We start from the raw sequence: 24,021 nt of genomic DNA, 5'->3' as shown, positions 1-24,021 counted from the left end.
GCCAGTTTTTGTCTTTTTTGTTTCAGTCATACCTATTATGCCGATCTGGTACTTATCTAATTCCTCAGCTAGCTCTATTTTTTTTTCATTCAGGCTTCTTATATTGATAGTACCGATCTTTAACTCTGGTGATGTTAAGTTGGGATGTATTTTCAGATTTGTTCCAGTAGCTGACTTTTTGCCCTGGTTCCCTGGCAAAAACAACAGGGGCCCTGTTTAAACGTGCAACACCCCAGCCTGGTATGAAATTCATGTGTTCACTCACAATTCATATGTTCCTTAATTGTAATTTAATTTTGCTTATATTTAAAAATAATTAACTAAATTAATTTATTGTAATTTATTTTGAATTGAAGAGATAGGGTTTTCACCGCGAGTCATAATGCCCGTAGTTAACCATGAGTCACATCATGGTAGTCAACCTCCTAGATAGGAGATGGCGCTTGAATGGGAATGAATGCAGATGGAGTTATTCTCCTGTAGCCTGTGGTGTGGTGCACATAATATCATGTGCTTTCAATTAAATTATTGTTCTTTTCAGAATTTTCCTATACCTGTATTGATAATAGCTATAAAACTTAGACAAAAGTTTTGCAAATAAAAATATTAAATGTAAGTGATTCTGGTATTTTATATAAGTATAAGAAGAACTGATACTTATATAAAAAATACTTTGGATTTCAAAAATAAAATTTCAGATCTTCATTTGGACGTTTCTGATATCATGATCAGTTTAGATGTTGTTTCTTTATTTCAAATGTGCCTCTTTCGGAAAGTATTGAATTACTACAACAGGAATTTCCTTCAGACATTGCAAACTTATTTGATTTTGTAATAAATTCTGGTTATTTTTCCTTTAAAAATAAGTTGTATCAACAAATTGAAGGAACAGCAATGGGTAATCCTCTCTCTCCTGCTGTCTCCAATTTCTTTATGGAACATTTTGAACAACGTATCTTTGACAATATTTCTCCCAGACCTACTCATTGGTTCAGATATGTCGATGACATTTTTGCTGTATGGAATGGCTCTTCTGATGAACTTCAACAATTTCTCACTAAGTTAAACGCATTTCATCCTAGGATCAAGTTTACCCTAGAAGTAGAATCAAATAAGCAGTTAGCCTTTTTAGATCTTCTAATTCTTTGCCAATCAGATGGTAACCTACATTTCTCAGTTTATAGAAAGAAGACTCATACAGGCCATTATATCCATGCGGAATCTCATCACCATCCCAGTCAAAAGGCAGGAACTATTAAAACACTGGTTCATCGGGCCCACTTCTTTTGTTCTACAGACGATCTTTTACAGAAAGAACTACAATATATAACTTCTTCCTTTCTATCTAATGGTTATAAGAATTGCTTCCTTAAAAGAACTTTGAGTAGTTTTAATATGTCTTCCTCTTCAAACACAGAGGAAATAACGCGAATTACTATCCCTTATGTACAAGGCATCAGTGAACGTATAGCAAAAGTTTTAAAACCACTGAATATTTTTGTTGTCTTTTGACCGTTTAGAAAAATCTCCACCTTTCTCACTTCTCCTAAGGACAAGCTTCCGCATCTTAATCATCCAGGTGTCTACCAGATTCCGTGCTCTTGTGGATTATCTTATTTCGGACAAACGGGAAGATCTGCCTCTATTCGGCGAAAAACACCTATATAAGAAAAACACCAATCTTATATTGAATACTTTAAACCTGAAAAGTCTGCACTTTCTGAACATGCCATCTTCACTAGACACAGAGTTCATTGGAGAAAGACAAGAGTTCTTCACAAAAGTCAGTTTCTCATGGAACGCCTTTATAAAGAAACATGCGAAACTCTACTTCATTCTCCTAACTTAAACAGATTCGACAGCTTACGTCTATCCCCTTTATGGGAGATAGTACTTTACAAATCAGCTAATCTTTCCTAACTTTTTATTGTATTATTATTTTTTTTTTTTTTTAGGAAAGTTATTGACCTTTTTAGTTATCTTACACCAGCTACTTAGGTGGTGCTTTTTGGAATTGTCAGTTAGTGTTTAATTTTGAGCTTAATGTACTGAAGATGCTTGTGACACACAGGCGAAAATTATACTATTAAATAATCTTTCTACGTGAGTTTTTTTCCGTCATTTATTTTGTATCGATATGTCTACTCACAGTTTACCTCTTTTAAAACTTAGTGTCAAGTTATGCATTTTAGGATACAATGATTACAAGCTTTACCATATTGAGAGAACTGTACTCCAGGAAGCTGATGAAGAGGATTTTGGGGTAGTAGTAGATAGACAGTTGAAGTTTAGAGAGCATATTGCTAAAGTAGCCAGGCAGCTCACAGGATTACTAGGCTATTGAAGATCACACTAACAAACTGAGATAAGGGAGTTATCATTCTTCTTTATAAAGCCTTCATACGGCCACATCTGAATTGCTGCTGTCATTAAACAAGAATTAGTTAAGGAAACCAATAGAGGAGTGAGTCTTCTTTTAGATACTTCTACAGATATTTCAAATAAGGAGGAACTTGTTCTTTTTGTGAGATATATAGATAAAAATCAGAATCTGAAAGAGGCATTTGTATCCATAATTCCTCTTCAAAACTCAACAGCTCCTGGATACTTGGGATGTATTAGAGAGTGAAATGAATAAGTTATTCTTGCCATTGATGACTGGTAATTAATTAGTTGGCAATGGAACAGATGGAGCAGGAAACATGCTGGGGGGGGGTGTTAGTGGCAGACTCATGGAGTGATGTGCTAGATCTTGTATCACACATTGTATTTCACTAAAATTGACAATGGCTCAAAGATTGTGCCGTTCTCTGAGTTCTTTCAGCACATTCAAGGTACTGTCCACCTGATATTTTGACATAAGTTTTCCCCTTGAAAAATCAGTGACAGTTCAATCGAATTATTTCGGTTTTGTGACCACATTTTTATTAAAAAAGACTGTTTTTTAAAACTAAACAAGTACAAAAAACAAACCTGACAAGTTTCATTAGTCGTCAGACTAACACCTTCAGCGATAAAGATAACTAACAGTTTAAAGCACAAACTATAAAAAATTACGAAAAAAACAAGTTCATTTGTTGGTATTATGAACATCAAAAAAGTTCGCTGAAAAACGAATAATAGATCTATACAACCGTTAATACGTGTTAGCTGGAAACAGTGCTATTTGATATCGCATTCTGTGGTTTACTTTTACTCTGTCTGAGGTCTGAACTGGATAAATTTTTGACAAACGCTGACCAAACTTGATTTAAAATCAAACCTTGATTTTTGATGCATTGTGTAGGAATTTTGACCATATTTGCTGCTTTGAATTTTCTTGTGAAACAGTTTTTATCAATGTAGGACATGTTTATTCTATCCCAGAGTACATCATGAGCAGTAGAAGTTGTGTGAAATGCCAAACCAGACTTATGTTCTCTCTTTTTTTGTATGTCCTTTTGATGTTCGCTCATGCTGATTTCTCCCGATCTCCCTGCGTGATTATCACTGACAGTTGTTTGAAAAGTTCAAAAATCAAAATTAAATAGAATCTTATTTCAAAGGCATACAATTCATTTTCTTTAACATGCCTACATGCCTTTATATTGCAGTGTCTCCCCTCTTTTCCACCAAATGCATTACCACTGCAGAGTAGTTGTTGACACTTTATATATATATATAATATGATCCCATACATGAGAGGTTGAGAGACTTATAGGCACATCAGTGCCATGGAATAAAAGAGGATGAATAGAAGCAAATTTGGTGTGTTTGTAGTGGCACAGTAAAGGATTGCTAGGTGGCTGCAGCTCTTGTATTAACAGGTAAAGCAAGTGGAAGAATGATTTTGTTAATTCACTTAAGTAGTAACCATGGAAGTATCTACAGAAGGGACACAGAGCTGAAACACTGCATCTGTCATATAGAAGCTGAAGTGAGCCTGTGAGGGAAAGATCATCTATGAGCCTAATTGCACATCTTTGGAACAGCATTACGGATTTTAAGGGATTTTTAGGTGCACCACCCTAAACACGTAAGCAATATTCTAAACATGGATAGATTTGGGATTTATATTGGTTGGGTGTAAAATAGGCTCTTGATACATGAAGGAGAATGCTCTTGGATGCTGAGAAGACAATTGGTGTGATATGTTTATGCCAGGAAAGACTGGAGGTAAACGTTAGTCCAAGCAAAAAAATCTGATCTTGTCTAGTGATTTGTGTATTACTGAGGGTAAGGGTAGGTCAGCTGGGATCTTTTGTGTGAGAAAATGCAAGCCTGTGTTTTGTTGGCATTGAACATAACAAAGCTGTCCTCGTCCTATTGGAGGACAAAATCCCAAAACACACCCCGACTCAATATCACCAGAGTTGAAGATCATTACTATCAAAATAAGAAGCCTGAATGACAAAGAAATGGAGCTAGCTGAAGAATCGGATACGTACCAAATCGACATAATATGGGTGACTGAAACAAAAAAGACAAAAACTGGTGAGATCTTACCGAGCAATAAATATAAAATGTTATATTCAAGCAATGACAATCAAGGAAAAGAATGAGTGGCAATAATATTCAACACTAAATATGGGGCTAATCTTCTTGAATGGCATGCAATTTCAAGTAGAGTGATGTGGGCAAATATCAGAATGGAGAACTGGACAATGAGACTTATTTGTTCCTATGGTCCCACAGAAGGTTCTGCTAAGGTTATATTCAGACAATAGAGTGGAGGAGGAATTTTTTGAGGATTTAGAGAAAGCAACTGACATAATGAAAAATGAAAAGCTTGTTCCTTGTTGGAGGTATAATAGCAGAGTAGGAAATGATTGTCAGACATACAAAAATATTTTGGGAAAATTTGGAGAAAAGAGCAAAGTTTATAATAATGACAAATACCTGCTGGATTTCTGTTCAGGAATCTGGGGCTGGTTATTACTAACACAAAGTTCCAACATAAAAATGTGCAAAAATTCACATAGAGAGAAGAGGCAAGGAATAAGAAAAGTCTCATTGACTATGTTATTGTTGATAGTGTTGTGTCGCTTCTTCTTATTCACATTTTTTTTATTGTACAATGGTTGTATTTTATTCAATCTTTTCTAACCTAAACCCTTTTCTATCTTAACCTTATTCTACCAATATCCTACCGCCATTTATGTTGTGTCGCTTTCTTCCTTATCACAACTATTTTAACCTTCTATGCTATGTCTCCGTAATACACTCTATCAGGTAGCACGTGGTACCTCTGAGGGACAATGGAATTTCCTCGAGAACGAGGCAGTACCAGAGTATCAGAGTGCCTGAGATTTACCTCTCGTAAAACGCCAAGAAATTTATTTGGTTCGCTGCACCAATTAGCGCTATTAGATTGTTAATATTAACAACCAAGAGGTAATCTCAGGACAGTACTTAATGATACCTATCAACTCTGCAGACGTGGCCAAAATTTACTCCTTTCTAATATCCCGCATAGGTTCGATTTAATATTTTATAAGCGGTGCATCGGATTCCAGAAATCACAGAAAGTCTTTGTTAGAATCAAAAGCAAGGTTTATTATACTCAAAAGTTGATACACATAATAACACTAAATTAAATCCCATCTTAAGGGAGTTTCAGACAAGGTATATAAAATTCAAACACTACTATTACACTTATAAAATATTATACAGTAGCTTCCTAAAGTAAGAATTATATTAACCTTCGCTAATGCATTAATCATATACTATTATCACAATCAATCTAAAACTCCGTAGCTCTGTCAGACTACACAAGATAACATTCATATCTTCCACAATCTTTTTAAATTATACTAATTCTTTACTCTAACATATCCTTAACTTCATTCAATATAAAAGCGAACTTAAACACAACGACAGATAGTAAGATTAAATTCAATATCCCTCTAAACTGATAGCAATACAATCTTATCCTATATCATTAATGTTCCTTTTCCATAACATATTAACGTGACACAAATCTTTCACTCATAATCAGTGTAACACAAACAAAGTTTACACATCTTCCCTTTTGGGTCTTTAGTGCTTCATAGGTTCACAGGAAACTGGCCTTCTGTAGACAGCCAGACTTGTTTCTTCTCGCAGAGAATACGGCCGCTAAGACCGTAGCTGCCTATCAGGAGCCGTCTAACATCAAGGGCACTCACACCCTCCGCCACCACTAGAGACGAACACCTCAGAGATCCAGGGACAAAAAGCCTTGTTACAGGGTCGCATGACCCTTATATTTCCCTCTATTCTTCTCGGCAATTCTCGCCCTTTTCGGTGTCTAGCCAACTCGCATGTGCTACTACATCATGGCGTCCATTCTCTGCCCTAAATTAAACATCGCATGTAACCTGACGACACGTTGTTTACTTGGGGCGAGCCGCTCCTTCGTGTAACCTTTGGACTTGACTCTCCCCCAACTGTTGAATTTGTGCTTACATTCCATAACTCTTTAATACATGTTTTATAATGCTCTGCTAATGTTTTACACTTTCAATATTAAATTAACCACATTCGTGAATGGCACAAAATATATACTTATTTAACCTTTTCATAACAGAACACACTTGATTTATATATACATAATACTTATTCTACACTTAGAGGCAATTTATTGTATTTATCCCATTCTTTTGTTTGGAAAAGCATGTTAGACTGTGATAAGATAGGAATACATAAATTTCCACTCTATCACAATCTAACAATAGTGATGTTTTCTCCCTTGTGCTGGACACCAGAGTGTACAGAGGATTTGAAATTGGAAGTGATCACTATTTAGTCTTGAACAGGATAAAATTGAATTTCATATTGAAAAGAATAACATATAAGAAAGTTTTAAAGTGAATAAAAGTTGAGCAGCTCTCAGATGTGAACTGTAGAATGAAATATACAAACATTATTCAAAAAAAAGAAAGAGTTTGAGAACAGAAATCAAACCTTGCAGATTTAGTGGCAAACTCTGAAGAAAACGTTGATTGATTCAGCTAGAAAGGCATGTGGTGAGGTTTTCTGTGAGGATAGAAAAATCAGAACTCCATGGTGGACACAGGAAGTTAAAGAGGCAGTGAAAGAAAAGAAGAAAGCATATCAAAAGTTCCTGGCAAATAAGTCAGCTTGTGCTCTTGGAGAATACAGAGACAAATGTAAGAAAGTTAAACAATGTCTAAAACTAGCTAAACAAAAGTCATGGGAAGACTGGTAAGAACACAGAAAATAAATATCAAGAAGGTGGCAAGATATTCTGGAGGTTGTTGAAGAAGCTCAGAAATGGAGGAAAGAGTGTTGTAAAAGGAATTAGAGATGATATGAAAACTGAAGGAAAAAAAGATATCCTTGAAGTATGGAGTATTTATTTTGAAAAATTGCTAAATGAAACAAGCAATGATGACAGCACAGTGATAAAAAAAAACACTGACCAGGCATACAGTCCAAATACATATCATACTTGAAGTAGAAAAAGCCATGAAAAGCCTGAAATGTGGAAAACTGGAGTAGATGATATTCGACCAGAAATGCTGAAGTATGGTGGTATAAAAGTCTTTCAGTGACTACACTGCATAGTTCAGAGGCCTGCAAAGTGGGACGAATTCCAGATGACTGGAGTAGAGCTCTCACAGTATCCATATATAAAAAAGGAAATAAAACTGAATGTGAGAATTACTGAGTGTTCCTGATAAGATTTATGCCAGCATACTTGAGAAATGGCTGAGAAGGATTGTGGAAGAGAAGCTTGACGAAGAACAAGCTGGATTCAGACCAAATAGAGACTGTCAGGATCAGATGTTCACTTTACGACAAATAGTTGAGAAAGCATGGGAATATAACAAAGATCTGTATTTAAGTTTTGTAGATCTGGAAAAAGCATATGACAAGGTGCCAACTGAGAAGCTATTCAGAACAGTACAGTTGTATGGGTCTTTATATCAAGCAGTACTTAATTTTGAGTTGTAAGCAGTTAGAATTGAAGGAAGTATACAGGTAGATGGTTTAATGTTAAATCTGGTGTGAAACAAGGATGTATATTATCCCCCTCTGTTATTCATTATCTATATGGATCACATTATGAAGGAGTGGTATTAAACATGATATCAAAATTAGAGATGTTAATGTCAGCTGTTTACTCTATGCAGATGATGTTGTACTTCTAAATAAATCTGCTACAAGTCTGCAAGGTTTCCTGACTGAAATGAATAACTGTTGTAATAGATATGGTATGAAGGTCAGCAATAACAAGACAAGGACAATGAAAATAGGCTGAAGCACTGAAAATATCAAGTGCATTGTGAATGGAGAACCTATAGAACAAGTAAAACATTTCAGCTACTTAGACACGATTTTTATTGAAGATGGTAAATTAAATATGAAAATAGACAACAGGATCAACAAAGCTGGTATGGTAGGAAGTCAACTGAATATGGTATATGAGAGAAATTAGTCAAAACACTAAATTAGCTGTATACAACACAGTGATCAAACCAGTTTTAACTTATGGATCTGAGAGATGGGTCAGAAATAAAACACTTGACCAAAGACTAGAAAGTCGCCGCAACAATTCAAGAAATACATCTGCCTACACAACTATGGTCAGTCAGACCAAGTCGAGTATGGCTTGAATACATATTAGCCTATTTTCTCCTGCATCTCTGCATCCAGCACTCCAAAATCCACTTTGCTATACTGAAAGAAAATAGTCTCTGTTTTTGAGACACTCTAATCACACGTCTTCCTAATGACATTCTGCTTTTTCAGTTTACAGAAAAATGACCCACGTGGGTAGATATATGTAAAATCGTTCCCATCATCTTGAGAAAGATTAGAGGGGTGAACAGATGGCATCAATGGCAATGTCATATTAAAAACGAGGATATTAGGAAAGAACTTGACATTGTTAGCATCCTGGAATGTGTTAGCAGAACTAATCTCAGGTGGTATGGTCACTTAAACAGAATGGGAGAGAAAAGATTAGCAAAACAAGTGTTCTCTACCAGGTTGACAGGAAAACGACACAGAGGAAGACCAAGATATAGACAGATTGATACGGTAAGAATTGCCTTAGAAGATAGAAATATAAGATCAACTAAACTTTGTAACTCACAAACCATCAACCTCATAGGGAGCTTTCCACAGACCTGACAGCATAGTGACTCTTCTGATCTTCTCTACCACCTTGTGGCCACCAAGAAATCCTGGTTTTTAAAGAGGGATAATAATTTCCTTATCTATATTTGTTAATGTATTTCTCAACATCCAAGTAATCCTTACAACCATTTTACCAACTTTTGCAATATGCCCTCTAAACTTCAACTCTCTATTCACCATTATCCTAGCCTCATTAATTTCTTGCAGTCCAGTAACATTCAGTATGATAAACCTTTTGGAACCTTTTCAATCCAGAGTGCATAATCTTACATTTTTCAACATTAAATTGATGGTCATTATCCTTTGCTCACAAGGCCAATTTATTTAAATCTTCTTGCAGGATATATACATCACCTATTATCCACTAGGAACAGCAATACATTATTGCTGTCTCTAGTTTTGCATCATCAGCAAACAGCTAAATATCTCTATGTAAAACTTTCCCTATATCATTGATATACAAATTAAAACTTGTGACTTGTAAAGATTCTTGAGACATTTCATCATCATTCTCCTAGATTCCACTCTCTGGTCTCTGTTTGTCAGCCACCTCCATATCCATGATATTTGCTTCATGTCCGTTCCCATTTGCTACAACTTTTGTAATAGTTTTCCATGTGGTATTCTGTCAAACAGCTTTGCAAAGTTGAGCAACATCATGGTATAGCCATTCCATTTATACAATTCTGCTGTCACATTTATTATAAAATGTGAATAAATTACTTAGACAGGACCTACCGTTTACAAAGCTTTTCTTCCCAGTGTTGGATTTTACTTTTAATCAACTTTCCGATACTGTAACAACCACTTCTGATACATTAATTGGTCTGCAGTTTGCTGCCCTCTGTCTTGAAGCCACCTTTATGCAATGGGACTATCTTATCTTCTTTCCACTGCTCAGGAATCCTGCCAGAGCTGAGACTTATTTTGAACAACTTCATTGGAGGCAATGCATTTCTCTTGCACATTCATGTGGTACATGGGCTGACATGCCATCCAGTCCCATTGCTGTGTTCTCATTCCTATTTTTCAATGTGCTGAACAATTCTTCATTTATCTCAATTTTGATATGCATCTCTGTCACATAGATGATACACCTTTGCCAAATGAATGATCACTCTGCAACTCAACTCTTTCTTTTGCTTTCTTCACCAACTTATCATGAACATTGTTTAAAGTAATCCTACCGTAGTCATTTTTCCTCTTACTTGCTACATAGCAAAAAAAAAACTCTTTTAGGTTTACTTTGATCTGCTTAGCTAATTTTTGCTCATAATCTGATATGGGCTTTCTTATCAAACTAGTCACCCTTCTTGTTTGCACTTTGTACTGCTTATGAGTATGCGATCACCTTTTCTTTATATTCCCTCCAAAGTGTTTTCTTTTTCTTTTTTTTTTTTTTCTTTTCTTTTCTTTTTTTTTTTTTTTTTTGTAACTCTTGCTTTATATCTCTACTCATCCACTTTATTTTTATGTTCAGTCCATACACGAGAGGTTGGTTGATCAACCTATAGTACATTAGTACTGTATATGGATACAGTTGGTTGGGAAAGGAAGAACTTGTTTACATTTGATTTAAAAGACTGTATATTTGTATTCCTTAGGAAACAGGGGCAAGACTGTTTCACAATATAGCAGTTGTAGGGATGAAAAAGGAATGGAAAAAACCTGTTTTGTGGGTTTCAAGGTGCATGAAGGGTTGTTAAGCAGCAGCTGCACATGTTCCAAAGAGCTTAGTACTAAGTGGGAGAATTATTTTCTGATAAACGTTTCCCATGGAAATATTTGTAGGATACACATAGTGCAGAAACCAAACATCTGTGCAAAAGTGGTGGGAGTGAGTTGGTAAGAGATGGGTCATTAATAAGTCTAATTGCTCTCCTCTGTATTGAGTCAAGCATTTTGAGGGAGCTTTTAGGGGCCCACCCCATATGTGAGAGCAGTATTCAATAGCTGGGCAGATTTGTGATTTGTATAAAGTTAACAGCTGTTCAGGGGTGCAGTGATGTTTTGCGTGAAAGAGAAATCCTAGCTTTTTTTAAAAGCTGAGGATGCAATCGTTGTGATGTGTTTATGCCAGGAGAGACTTGATGTCAGGGTAATCCCAAGAAGGAAATCTCAATATGTCTTGAAATTTGGGTGTTGTCAAAAATAATACTTGGAGAAAAAGATTCTCCCAGTATTATTTGGTTATTTTTTTATAAGAAATAAGACAGAACTGGGTTTTATTAGCATTGAAATTGACTAGATTATCTGAAACCCATTGAAGGATGGCTTGGAGATCAGAATTGAGGGCAGTGATGGTTGATGTTCTGTTGGTTGAGGTGAGTTGTGTTAGAGTAAGACTTATCAAATGAAAGGGAGGAGTGCTATGTCATCTGCAAAACTGTGTATTTGGTTGGAGGTCAGCTGAAGTAGGTCACTGATATATAGCAGGAAGAGGGTTGGTGAGAGGACAGAACCTTGTGGAACCCCAGAATTAGTTGAATGGTGAGAGGATATTTTTCCATCCACCATTGCACATAGTGTGCATCCAGACAGAAAGCTGGCAAGCCAACTACAGAAGTCTTGAGACAGACCAAACAATGGCCGCTTCCTTAGTAAGCCCTTGTGCCAGACCCGATGAAACGCCTTGGATATATCAAGTGCAACCACTTGAGATTCTCCAAACTTCTCCATTGTATTTGTCCAGAGATGGGTGGCATGTGAGCAAATCTCCTGTTGATCGGCAGCAACGAAATCCATACTGGTGGTCATTTGTTAGGTGGATACCTTCAAGGTAGTTGGGAATTGATGATTTTTTCCATTACTAAATTTAGACAGGACTGAGGTGAGCAAGATAGGGCGGTAGCTGGATGGCAGTGACTTGTTGCCGTGTTTGGGAATTTGTTGGATATAGGCCAATTTCCAGGCTGTGGGATAGATACCAGTGGAGTAAGACAGTATATACAGGCAACATAGGATAGGAGTCAGTTCTGGTGCACAAACATTCAGGACAATTGGAGGAATGTCATCGGGGCCAGGAGAGTTTTTGTGTCTAATTTAGACAGTATTTTTCTGATCCCTTTCTAGCAAAAGGATATAGTGGGCAATTATGCATGCATTGAAAGCAAAGTGTTGAGCCAGGAGATTGGCTTTTTCTATGGGTGACGATGCAGTGGAGCCATCTGGGTATAATAATGGTGGGAATAGTGTTGGGCAGAAGTTACATCCAATTGCTTTGACGAGAGACCAAAAGGCTTGGCTTCCATTTGGATAGACTGCTAATTTCCTGCTTTTTGCTCTTTCGAACCGTTTTGGAAGCATGATTGTTTCTTTTTCTTTTTTTTTTTCTTTTTTTTGCATCTATTTTGGGCTTGAGTATAAGCTCTGAAGGAGGATGGTTCTTGATTCGAGCCAGTTGTGGTATGGTTGGTTTTTTTTTGGACTGCCATGACACATCTTTTGGAGAACCATGTTTAGTTAAGGAATGGCAGTTCAGAGTAGTGTGGGGAATGTATGTTTCCATGCTGGTGATGATTACTTTGGTGATAAGTTCGGTGCATATGTTTGGGTTGAAAGGGTGGAAGCAATAGTCTAATGGGAATGAGGCATAGAAGTTGCAGAAGCTGTCCCACTTGGCACTGTTATAATGCCAAACTATTCTTGTGTGGGTGTGACTGTGTAAGCATTTTTACATGGGGCAGGAGATGAGCACTAGATTGTGGTCAGAATTACCTTGGGAGCCCACTGCATTCATCATGTATTTGGAAGGGTCTTCGGGGGAGTGGTTTGGGTTATCTGGTATTCTGGTTGGCAACTGAACAAGTCATGTAAGGTCGTTAGTGATGGCAGATGTTTTAGCATCTCTGCCTTCAAGGTCTGTACAACTGGAGGAGGAAAGCCAGTTGGTGTTGTGGACATGAAAATTTCCTAGGAGAATGATTTTGCTGTTGGGAAAGTTAGGACTTAAGAAAATCAATTTTTAAGGAGAGAAAATTAAAGAACTCAGAGTCGTTGGTTGCATTAGTGGAGCGATATACACAGCAAATGAATTTGATTGAGTGAGAAGGGATATTTTCAATCAAAGAAGGTCAAAATTGGGCAATTCTAGGTTGGGTGCTCTCTGGCAAGGTATGTCAGAGTGGATGCATGCATAGATGCCACCCTTGGGTCGAAAGGGGTTATAGTGTGTGTGTGTAGTTTGGAAGGTTGAAATGAATAGTGATGGGGGAGAGATGATATTTGAGTTTCTGATGGAATGAGTTGGTGGGGTTTGGTAGACTGAAGATGGTAGTGGACACTATTACAGTTGAAGTTTAGGCCACGGATGTTGGTGAAGTGGATATGCAAGGTTCTGTGAGGCATATATTGTTTTCTTCATTTTGGCATTTTTCTTCTTGTTGTTTTCGAAGTTGACGACTTTTTTCCCTCTGGGCAAATCTTAGGTCTGTTTGAGTGCATATGCACGATTGGGGACAGGTGTCTTTGAACTTGTTGTTGATCACTGTTATTAATTTGGATGTGCTTGTTGACATGTTACAAGTCACTTTTACAAGGTGTGGAAAGTTCGTTTCGTCCTTTCTTTGATTTACAGGTCTGAAACTATGGCATCTGACGATATTTTTAGAGTCGGTGTTGCATTCTTCTAATTTGCTGATGTCTTCTTTTAGTGATTTTCCGTTTTCTGTCAGAAAGTTCAAAATAATGTTGTTGAATTTTTCGTTTTTGGCCTTCATTGAGTCATATGTTGATGCAGTTAATTTGCAGAGTTTATTTGCAGGTAAACTTGTGTTGCGGCGCTGACTGTCAATTAGTTTGAGCTCAGCTTCCAGTGCTTGTATTTTGGAGGAAAACGTTTTGTTCATATCATTGATCTGGTGCTCAAGGTTTTTGAGTCATTTGCATAAGAACTTAATTCTCACTTGGCTATCCTTCTGATCTTGGGTATGCAGTGTGATACTGCTTCTCTCAAACAATCTTTGACATTTTCTCTTTGTAGCTTCTCAAGTCATGTCACTGCTCCAAGATGACTCCTAAGTCTGTCATAATTACCAGCTTTATAGTTCAACATAAATGCTTTGAAAGAGAATTCCACATGTTTGCTAACTTCCCAGAACAAGACTGCATGGCAACTCTTCCCAGTTAGAGGCAGAGTGTGTTATGGATATATCCTCTGATGTTATCAGATCCATCACTCTCAAACCCCTTGTTGTTTCATGTAATTATCCCTTATCAACTGTATAAATTTTACTTCCATCTTTCCATGCCCTGTTTCCTCCCTCCAATCTATGTCCCCATAATCATTGTTTGGCCTGCGCTCATTGTGGTGATCTTCCAATGTGTTATCTACATCTTCTGTGGACTATCCCCCCCCCTGCTCTATAGTAGCACCCAACAACAACAACATATTTTGTCCTGTTGGCCTCCATTTCACACTAGACACCCTCAAACAAACCATCTCCCACAGACTTAGAATCCTCTTTAACTTCTAATTTTGTTTGTTGTAATTCTTCAGCTATCATCAGTAATACCCCATCTTCTCTCATATTCCCCCTATCCTCCCTGAAAATACATTATTCTTTACATTCTATCCCTGTAATTATATTGTTTTCTGTCAACCAGGTCTCACTGATGCCAAGATTTTGCAACCAAGAAAAGAACACTGGAGGCTGTATATGAAGCCATTACATAAATAAGCTGTGTTGTGACATACACGTAAAGAATATTTCTATATAATTATGTATAATGTGTAGTAAGAAATAAAGAATGTGTTACTTTGTTTTGTCACTGATCATAACATTTAGTTTTTTTTTTAAATACCACCTATAATAATATTTATATAAAGCAGTATGTTTAATTATCAACCTTCAATAAAGAGCCAAAAGGCCTTTTTTTCGGCAGTGTAAATTATTTAATTAAGGGGATAATAAATCCCTCATTGTTTCAAAGAAACTCGAAGATCGAAATCTAAGAGTTTCATGCCAAAGAACATCCGGCAAGTTCAAGCGTAAGTCAACGCCTGGTGGTACAACACTAGGGCAACTCGGAGCAAAGGTGGAGCATGCTTCAATCACTGTTTTTAATATTTTCTCATAATGTAAAACGCAGCTCCTAGGAGATGCATTACTGTTTTAGATTATGAGGGAAGGTCACTACCCAGACCTGTTTCGACCTTTATTGAGGTCTCATCAGTGAGTAGGTAGACCTGGATAATACCAAGGTTTTAGTGAACAGAGCTTACATACTTTACTATACGAATTGCCAGAAAGGTGTACCCACATACTGTTACTACAATAAAGAGCCAAAAGGCTTCTTTTTTTTTTTTTTTTTTTTTCAGTGATGTAAATTAATGAGGGATTTATTATACCCTTAATTAAATTATTATCAACCTGTCAGTATATCTGGAGGAGCTGTAAAGATTTTAAAGGAGTTGGTAAGAACTTGCATACCGAAGTAGATGGTATTATGAGTGAGATAAAGGGATGGATATGCTGTAATACTGTTAGGCTTTGCTAAGGCATTTTATAGGATACCCCATGAAAGGTTGTTACATAAACTGGAAAAATATGAAATTTGAATATACTCTTGACTTGGATTAGTGAGTGGCTGAGGGACAGGTATCAGAAAGTGATATATCGGGATGGGAGTGAATCTGCCAGATTTAAAGGGTTCATACCTTGGACCATTGTTGTTCAATCTGTATATTCTAATGATATTGGAAAGGGCCTGACATAAGATGTTAATTTGTATGCCGATGATGTAAAGATAGGCAGGGCAATCTGCAATGTTGTTGATACAGTATATAGCAATTAATGAATGATTTACAACAGGCTGACAAAATGGACAATGATAATGATTATCAATTCAGTGCTAGTAGGTGTCAAGTAATGCACTTGTCATTAGATTGCCAATAGCATATTATATTGGTGATTATGCTTGGTGAAACTGATGAGGCTAGATACCTTGGAGATATGGTAGGTAGAAGTACAAAGGTCACATATCAAAAACTGCAAATACAACTCCAGGATAATTGAAATGCTAAAATGAACATTGACATGTCTGGCTAAGGGAAGTCATTTTTGTCTTTTTTTAAGCCCTGATATGATCACATCTAGACTGCGGTGCACAGATTTCATCTTTATTTCACAGGGATTTTTAAAAATAAAAAAAAAACGTGGAAAGGGTGCAAAGAAGAGTTACAAAAGTTGTGTTGGGATTCTGGAGTGTAGATAATTAGGACAGATTGAGGATATATGGACTGCAGACACTGATAAACATGAAGGACAAGGGACTTCTGTGGAAGTAAGCTTGTACGTAGTTCAGAAAGTGACGAGAACTTCATTTTTATCTCACAGTAGACCTTGAGGTCTCTGATTATGCTGACCTCATAGCCGCTTTATATGTTAAGAACGTTATAACCAAATCCATTTCTTTGTACATTTCTTATACAGGTACACCACTAATTTTCTGTCAGTGGATTGATTGTTCAGCACATTCCTTTATTTAGTCTGGACAAAATTACTATAATCACACTTGAAGTTCCAGTGACTACCAGACTAATTCGCTTAAATAGCCACAAATGGTACTGCGTGTGTGAATGTTTGCTTAATTATTTACATATGTAGTTGATTGTGATTTCTTGATTTTGAGTGATTCTTAGATTTAAGCTAGGATTTTTAAGGCAGGTGCCAGTTCACAGTAGTACTGTTGTCAAGCACATGCATAATCTGTATCCACTTGCATTGTATCATTTATATTAACCCATTTATGCCGAGGTTGAAAATTTTGAATTTTTGCATGAAATTCATATATGTTATCTAGAAAAATTCAAGAAACAAGAATTTGAAGGAAAAAAATTATTTCATTCCATATTTGAGTTGTGGAGTTCCAAAAATAGAACACTAGGCAAAAACATTGTTATATTGTACACAATGTATAAAATCCTGTTTCTTGTCTCAGAAGGTGGTGATACCTGCTATTGAGTGTTTTATTCAACTGAACACTTCACATGTAAGGCAACATCACATTTTTCGCGTTGAAAAGTGGTGTTCTTATGACATTCAGCACAGCGTGTTTGCTTTCCCTGCTTGACTTTCACATGATTCATGCCATCATAACGTGAGTCAATGTTACACTTCTGAGAAGGTCTTCCTTTTCGGCCAGTTTCTGACAAGTCACACATTGACAAAACTCTAGAAGATCCATTGGCTTCTCATTATATGCTTTATGCAGTTGCTAAGCATTTTTAAGACCAATTCGAAACAAAACAAAAGAGGGCTTGAATACCATTTCTTTCCACGGATTGACGCACAATACTTATCAATGTTTTCATCAGCTCTGTCTATGTCTCCCATAAACTGGTTATACACTTCGATCATATTTGGCTGCTGAACTTGGATCTTCTTTTTCTGTTTCTGGGAATAACGATTGACAAGACACAGAGGATTGATACCAGCACCAGATGATGCAACAGTGACATTGCCTTTGCCATCAATTCAATAAATGAATGGGCTCCTTTCTTTTTTCTTTAGATTATCTGATTCCAGTGGAGCTTTGTTACTGCGATCTTTTCTCACTGTACCTGTTGCCTGATGTCCCATTGAACTGAGCTTATCAAGAAGTGCAATACTAGTGAAAAAGTTGTCGAATACAAAATGGTATTGTCTAGGGTGTGCCTCTGTAAGTGCCTCACTAAACTGAAGGACAATTGATCCACCGATACCGTATTCCTCATGTTTAGTATTTGGATTTTTACACTGATACGGCTGATACCAACAAATGTAGCCCAGACATGTTGCACCATACCAAAACTTATAGCCAAACCAAATAGGCTTTCCCTGAATAAATTGTTTGCATCTGTGACGACCAAAGTATGGAACCATGGATTCTTCAAAGCTGAAACATGTTTCATTTGGAACGTGCAACATGCAAATGAGAAAATATAGTTTCAAAGCGGTCACTTCTCATGGCAGCACTAACGAGTATATTATGCACATCTGTTCTTTGCTCCTAGAACATATGTCGTCTAGGAACTGAGATGTAACCACTCAGAAAAATAATTCCCAGAAAACATTTGAATTCGGAATTAGTCAAGCCAAGATTTACACCCTTGCAGCGTATAAGTTGGAGTACGTGACAGTGAGTTCAACGACCTCATCATCATCAAGAAAAAGTTCCAGAATTTCTGTGGGAGTTCTCATTTTGATGAAGAAATTGTTTGGTAGTTGTGTAACGCTACCTGCTATGGGCTGTGCATTTAGATCAGCTTTTTTTCATTTCCGAAAAATTTTTGTGAGTTTCTTTCTCTTTGATAGAGGAAGTTTGCTGCGCAGTACAGGTAGATGCAACTTCATCGGCAGGAGAGTCATCTTCAGGTATTCATGAGGGATCATCTTGGTCAGACTCAGCATCAGAGCCATCTTGAATAAGATAAGCAGGTGCTCGCAGCAAAGAACCTGGCAGATTATTTATTGTTCCACCTTCTTCATTTCTTGAGTCCTCATCAGAAACAGTTGCTGTAGCATTTTCAGGTGGTTGTATTACTATGGCACTTGGTTCTACGCTGTCAGCTGTCTCTAACAGGTCAATTATTTTATGTAAACTAGAGTTTGGGGCATCTTGAGATTTGTAAAATGGTTTCAACTAAAAAAGACAAGGGAAAAGATATATTAGTCCTAATGGTACTGGTTTTGTCTAGTGTTCCAAAAATGGAACACGAAAAATGTCAAACCTATAACTAATACAAGAATAATAACTTCTGTATTTTCTTTTTGCAGCACAATAGCATAACTAGTAGAAAAGTAATAGAAAAAAATCACAAGTATAGGGTGTAATGCACTAAAGTTGTATTTACCTGTCTTCAGATGGTTCTTCAAAAAGCTTTTTCGAAAATCACATCGCTTTTTGACAACATCCCTGTATCTCAGTATCTGCAGCAGTGACTAACTCTGTGCAGTACGTGATAACATTTACCCTTAGGAAGCAGACAGCTATGAAAAATCAGATCTCATTGACGACCTTGAGCAGTAGGATATAAATAACTTCCACATGACTTGTTCATTATTGGAACATGAGGCATAATTAGGTTAATGGTATTTTATTTAAATACTGAAATAAAGAGCCAAAAGGCTTCGCTTTGGCGATGCAAAATTATACAAATTAAGTGGATATTGAATCCAACGACCTCTTCCCATAATGCATAGCATCATACATGTCTGTAAGGAGATGTACTTTGCATTAGGGAAAAATACTAAGAAAAGTGATCAGAACTTACTCCACCTTTACCACGAGTTGCCCTTGTCCTGAAAGATTGCTTACGCTTGGATCCGTCGATACTTTTATAGTTTCTATATATTCGGCTTTGAAATAATGTTGGATTCAATATCCACTTAATTTTTTATTTAAATATTTAATTCACACAAGAGGTCCTAACACCTATGATATGACAGTGCTGTGTTTGTGGGTGAGTGGTTAGATGGAGGAGAGGAATTTGTTGATTTGGTTAATGTCATAGTGTCATTGTTCCAAAGAGCAGAGGTGTAGGAAATGAAGGTAGGGGATAAGAAATTGGTTCAATGAGTTTGGAGATGAACTGTAAATGAGTGTTGACTAGCAGCTACTTGTGTTCATATATGAGTACTGGAAGAAGTTTCACAATAGGTACAGGAGTTAGTTCAGCTCGCACTTGGCTTCAGTGAATCACCTTTATTTTTATTTTTTTTAATCATAAAAGTATGAAGTTCTAAAGTATATCCTGAATTTCCTTAGGGTATTATTGACCATTTCATCCACTAATGAATTTAGCTTATTGACCCAGCATGTTGTAAGATTGTGGTCAGTCTTGGTCATTAGCTCTACTACGCAAAAAAATGGTCAATTCTTATTGTTAAGTAGAGGCATCCAAGAAATGAAGTCAATTTACTAGAAATACACTATTGTAAAATTTCACAATTTTTACACCATTGTAAAATTTCTTTCACATATGTTAAAGTACAGATATAGGTTGAGTCTGTTCCTTCTGTCAAAAAATCTGATGTTTTTTTATGACATCAGTTATTTTTATTACAGTTGACTGATAAAAAAAAAATATGGTCAGTTTTGACGTGTCATTATTCACCAACATTCCATTGGCTGACATCAGTTATTAGTGAAAGACTTAAAAAAATTTCACTTTGTTATTCTCTGTGTACTGGAGGACACACAATCATGGAGAGCCCTTCTCATCTGTTTCTTGGGAAACTACAATCAGCTCTCACAATAGTAAACACAAGGCCATGGGAATAATTTGTTATCATGGTAGTTTTCTATAGTGAATTTTGTTTAGAAAATTACCACGATAACAAATTATTATTGTAATTGTGCTTTTGTTTTGACTCTTCAGTAGTTATTATAATGAACAAGCTTAATTGTCTACTATAGTGAGAGTGAGCTGTACTATTTACAACACTTAGTAAACTTTGTTCTCTTCCATCCATTCTCAACCTTCTTTTTTCAGGTTATATTGCTAATATTTTTGCAATCTGACCACATCCAGAAAATACTCTAATTCCTTTCCTATATCAATTCAGTAAACTGCAGTTCTGTAATTTGTTCACCAAAGAAAAAGATTGAAAATGAGCTTTCTTAGACATTCTGCTGTTCTTTTCTCCTTCAGGTATCCTACCCTGTTATATTTATCCCAAACTGACCTTCACTGATAAATACATTCAGCAGGAATGTCTTATTTATTTTATTCATGTGCTGCCCCCCCCCCATTCTGCAACTGCCCCTTAGGACTGGTTGAGCCCTCCTAATGAGGGATTAAGCTATATCTTGTGACTGTAGCCTCTGTGTACGTGGGGCCAGTTTGCCTGCTTATGGGATGAAAAACCCCTGATAATCTGTGTGTGTGTGGGGGGGGGACCCTGCTGTCCACACCGAAGAATGGCTAACTTGTCTATGGCTGAGAGAGATCCTTAAGCTCCTCACGTCGTCAATGGGAATCAAACCTAGGACACTCCTTACCCAAGTATGTAGTTGCAGCAAAGTGCATAGCCACTAGACTAACTGCGTGGATAGCAGGAGTCTGAACCTAATCCATTACATAAAAATAGGCACTGTCAAACCCTTCACTAGAATTCACTTCATTCTTACTCTTCTGACCTTTGAGAACTACATTAAAATGATAATGCAATTAAATGGATTTGTCTCCTAGAAGATTTAAATCTTTGTAGACATCTAAAATCCAAGTGTTTAACTCCATTGTTGAATGTAGGGTTCTGATCTACATTCTGTGAATTACTTACAAGAATTTAAAGCGTTAACATGTCAACGTATTCCTCACAGGAACAGCAATAGTTTATCTGCTACTGGAAATCTCAAGTCTAATCTTGTTCAGCATAGAGTCAACACAATTATTTGGATCAGGTATTAATCAGATATGATTAATACTTAGTCACTTTAAGGTTTATTCAAAGAGCTCCAGTACTGCATCGACTCAACCATAATTACAAAAACATTTGCTCTGGCTAGCCTGTTCTATGGAGGTGAAATCTTTTGAATCTGCCTTATTTCACTGATGACAGTCAGTTATTTTTGCAGAATATGTATTTCATGTATTTTAAGATATCATTATTGTTGTTATTGGGCAATTTCCTGCAATTGCCCTTTGTAACATTCATTTCAGTCTCTACTGTTTACATCTCCAGCAAAAACTAGTTTTTCTTTATATCACTATTTAGTGTTATATTAGGTGTAGTATTGGAGTGTTCGTTTGATTGTCTTTATGTTCTTATAATATATACACAATTCTTTTATTGTTCATATTTTTACTTAAACACAGACATTGTTAAAATATCCTCTTTTATTAATTATGTAATACATAATTCTGTGGACATACTATTCTTTAATTGTATGAAACGAAAATATTTCATCAAAAAATTTACGTGATGTTAATAGCAAAAGTAGTATCCACTTGATCATAGTGACTCATCCTCTTCTGCTCACTTAAAACCATGTTTAACTTATTTATTTATTTATTTTTAATATCCTTTCTCTCTAATCTATCCTAAGTGTGTCATGCAATTCAGTTTGCAGCCACGAACCAGAAAGATAAGATTTAAATTTTCTTTTCCTTTCAGTTTTTAGTAGGCAAGCTGCTCTGATAGCACAGTTATTGTTAATTTATGATGATCTATTCAAAACATAATTAGCCCATCATATTGTCTTTGTCATAGTTTAATATGCTGTACTTATGATGTTTATCATTGACTTTTATCTTTACAGATGAAGTATTTCTAATTTTATACAAAGAACTATATTACCGGCATATCTATGCCCGAATCCCAGTAAGTATCTGGAGCATTCTTATACTTTCAACTTCAACATTCCTTAATGTAATATTACATAAGTTCAAAAGTTTTAATAATATGATTTAAAAGTAACTATATACATTAATTCTGAACATACTTATTCTGGAACGTTTAGGTTTTGAATTCCAACTGTTCTGAAATGGAAGAACTTTTATGAAGCCTTTTCATATAAGGTGAAGTAGCTGATCTTATGCTGCAGGAATTTCCTCTAGGAAAGTTAGATTTTTTCATTCCACAAACAAACAAACTGGTTGTAATACATGAACTCATCACCTTAGTTGCTTCAGCTGTGATTCCAGTTCATCTCATTCCAGAATTTTAACTTAATAATTGCTTACCAAATGTTGGCAGAACTAGTGAGTAGATTGCTAGATTTTGCAACACTAAAATGATAAAGAGAAAGTAAGAATGTGACATCATAGCGAGCATATTAATTTGCATATTTCATTTGCAGATTCTATGGGGTTGAGACCAGTTATTTGTTTTGTTTTCATTGCATATGTTTTCTGATTTCATGCAAGGTGTTGTGATCAAATTAAATTCAGAGTTCGAATTTACTTTCATTATTAATAACATTATTTGAACTTTGTGAAATGGAGATAGGACACTGCAACTGTATGATTTCCCAGACAGATTTGGTTACATATCAAATGGACCCCAAAGGCAAGTCTTGTCTTTTGAGGTCAGTACCTAGAATGCATGCCACTGAAGTTAACTAAAACAATTAACAGATATTTCACCATGCTTCTTATACCATCAGTATACGACTAGAAAAATTGAGAAATTCAAAAGCCACTGATGGTTAATAGTGACTTTCTTTAAATCAGTAATGCCATTATGCATTTACTAGGTTAAAATCAAATGATTGTAAGAATGAAATTAAATGTACTGTACAGATTTGGTAATATTCTATGATTAGATGGTTACAAAATGAATAGGAAGTAGGTAGTGAATATAAGCATTTGGGAATTGTGGTAGTAGAGCACAACAGAAACTTCACTTGGAGGAGAAAAGAAGTTGTATTATACCCTTGTATCAGTCCAGTCAGGCCAGTTTTGGAATTTTACTCTACTTTTGTCACCCAGATTTTGATATTGAAAGAATCAAAGGTGTACAGAGAATGTTCAACAAGTGTATTGGATGAATTATATCATGGAAGTTATATAACACTTGGTTGTTAACTGCAACTTGTTGAGTTAAGCTAATGGGAGAAGGCTTAGTTGAAGTTCATGAATTATTTCTTTAATTATTTGTAGATATCCAGTGTTTATTGCATTTGGTTAAGTCTGGACCTATTAGAGAGCATAAGCAAATGTAAAAAAGAAACAGAGAAGTAATATAAGATGCTCATTTTTTATGATAAGAATTGAAAGTTTATGGAATGGCCTTCCTCAAAATGTGGAAGTGGGCAAGGTGTATAGCATTAATAAGAATGAAATAAATAAATTATGATTGGAGGGTAGGGCATAAAAATATAAAGGTGTATTCATGTTAGCTGATATAGCATTGCTGATTTATGTAGATTTAATATTAAATCTCATATTAGAATTGGAGATATCACACT

The 24,021-nt window shown here is 36.0% G+C and overlaps 1 protein-coding gene across 1 annotated transcript in view; it reads left to right on the top strand.

Annotated features, from left to right (window-relative positions):
- The window catches only part of eIF3l (eukaryotic translation initiation factor 3 subunit l), a 310,545-nt gene that overhangs the window by 68,362 nt on the left and 218,162 nt on the right, over nucleotides 1–24,021 (top strand). Inside the window, exon 5 of the mRNA XM_090398519.1 lies at nucleotides 22,372–22,433. Coding sequence (XP_090254645.1) covers nucleotides 22,372–22,433 — 62 coding nt within the window. The remainder of the gene's footprint in view (nucleotides 1–22,371; nucleotides 22,434–24,021) is intronic.

Source organism: Typopeltis vanoorti, chromosome 9 (genome assembly GCF_054136105.1).
Source record: "Typopeltis vanoorti isolate ZY-2024b chromosome 9, IOZ_Tvanoo_1.0, whole genome shotgun sequence".
Classification (NCBI taxonomy): Eukaryota; Metazoa; Arthropoda; class Arachnida; order Uropygi; family Thelyphonidae; genus Typopeltis; species Typopeltis vanoorti.
This window is presented reverse-complemented; position numbering and strand designations above follow the sequence as displayed.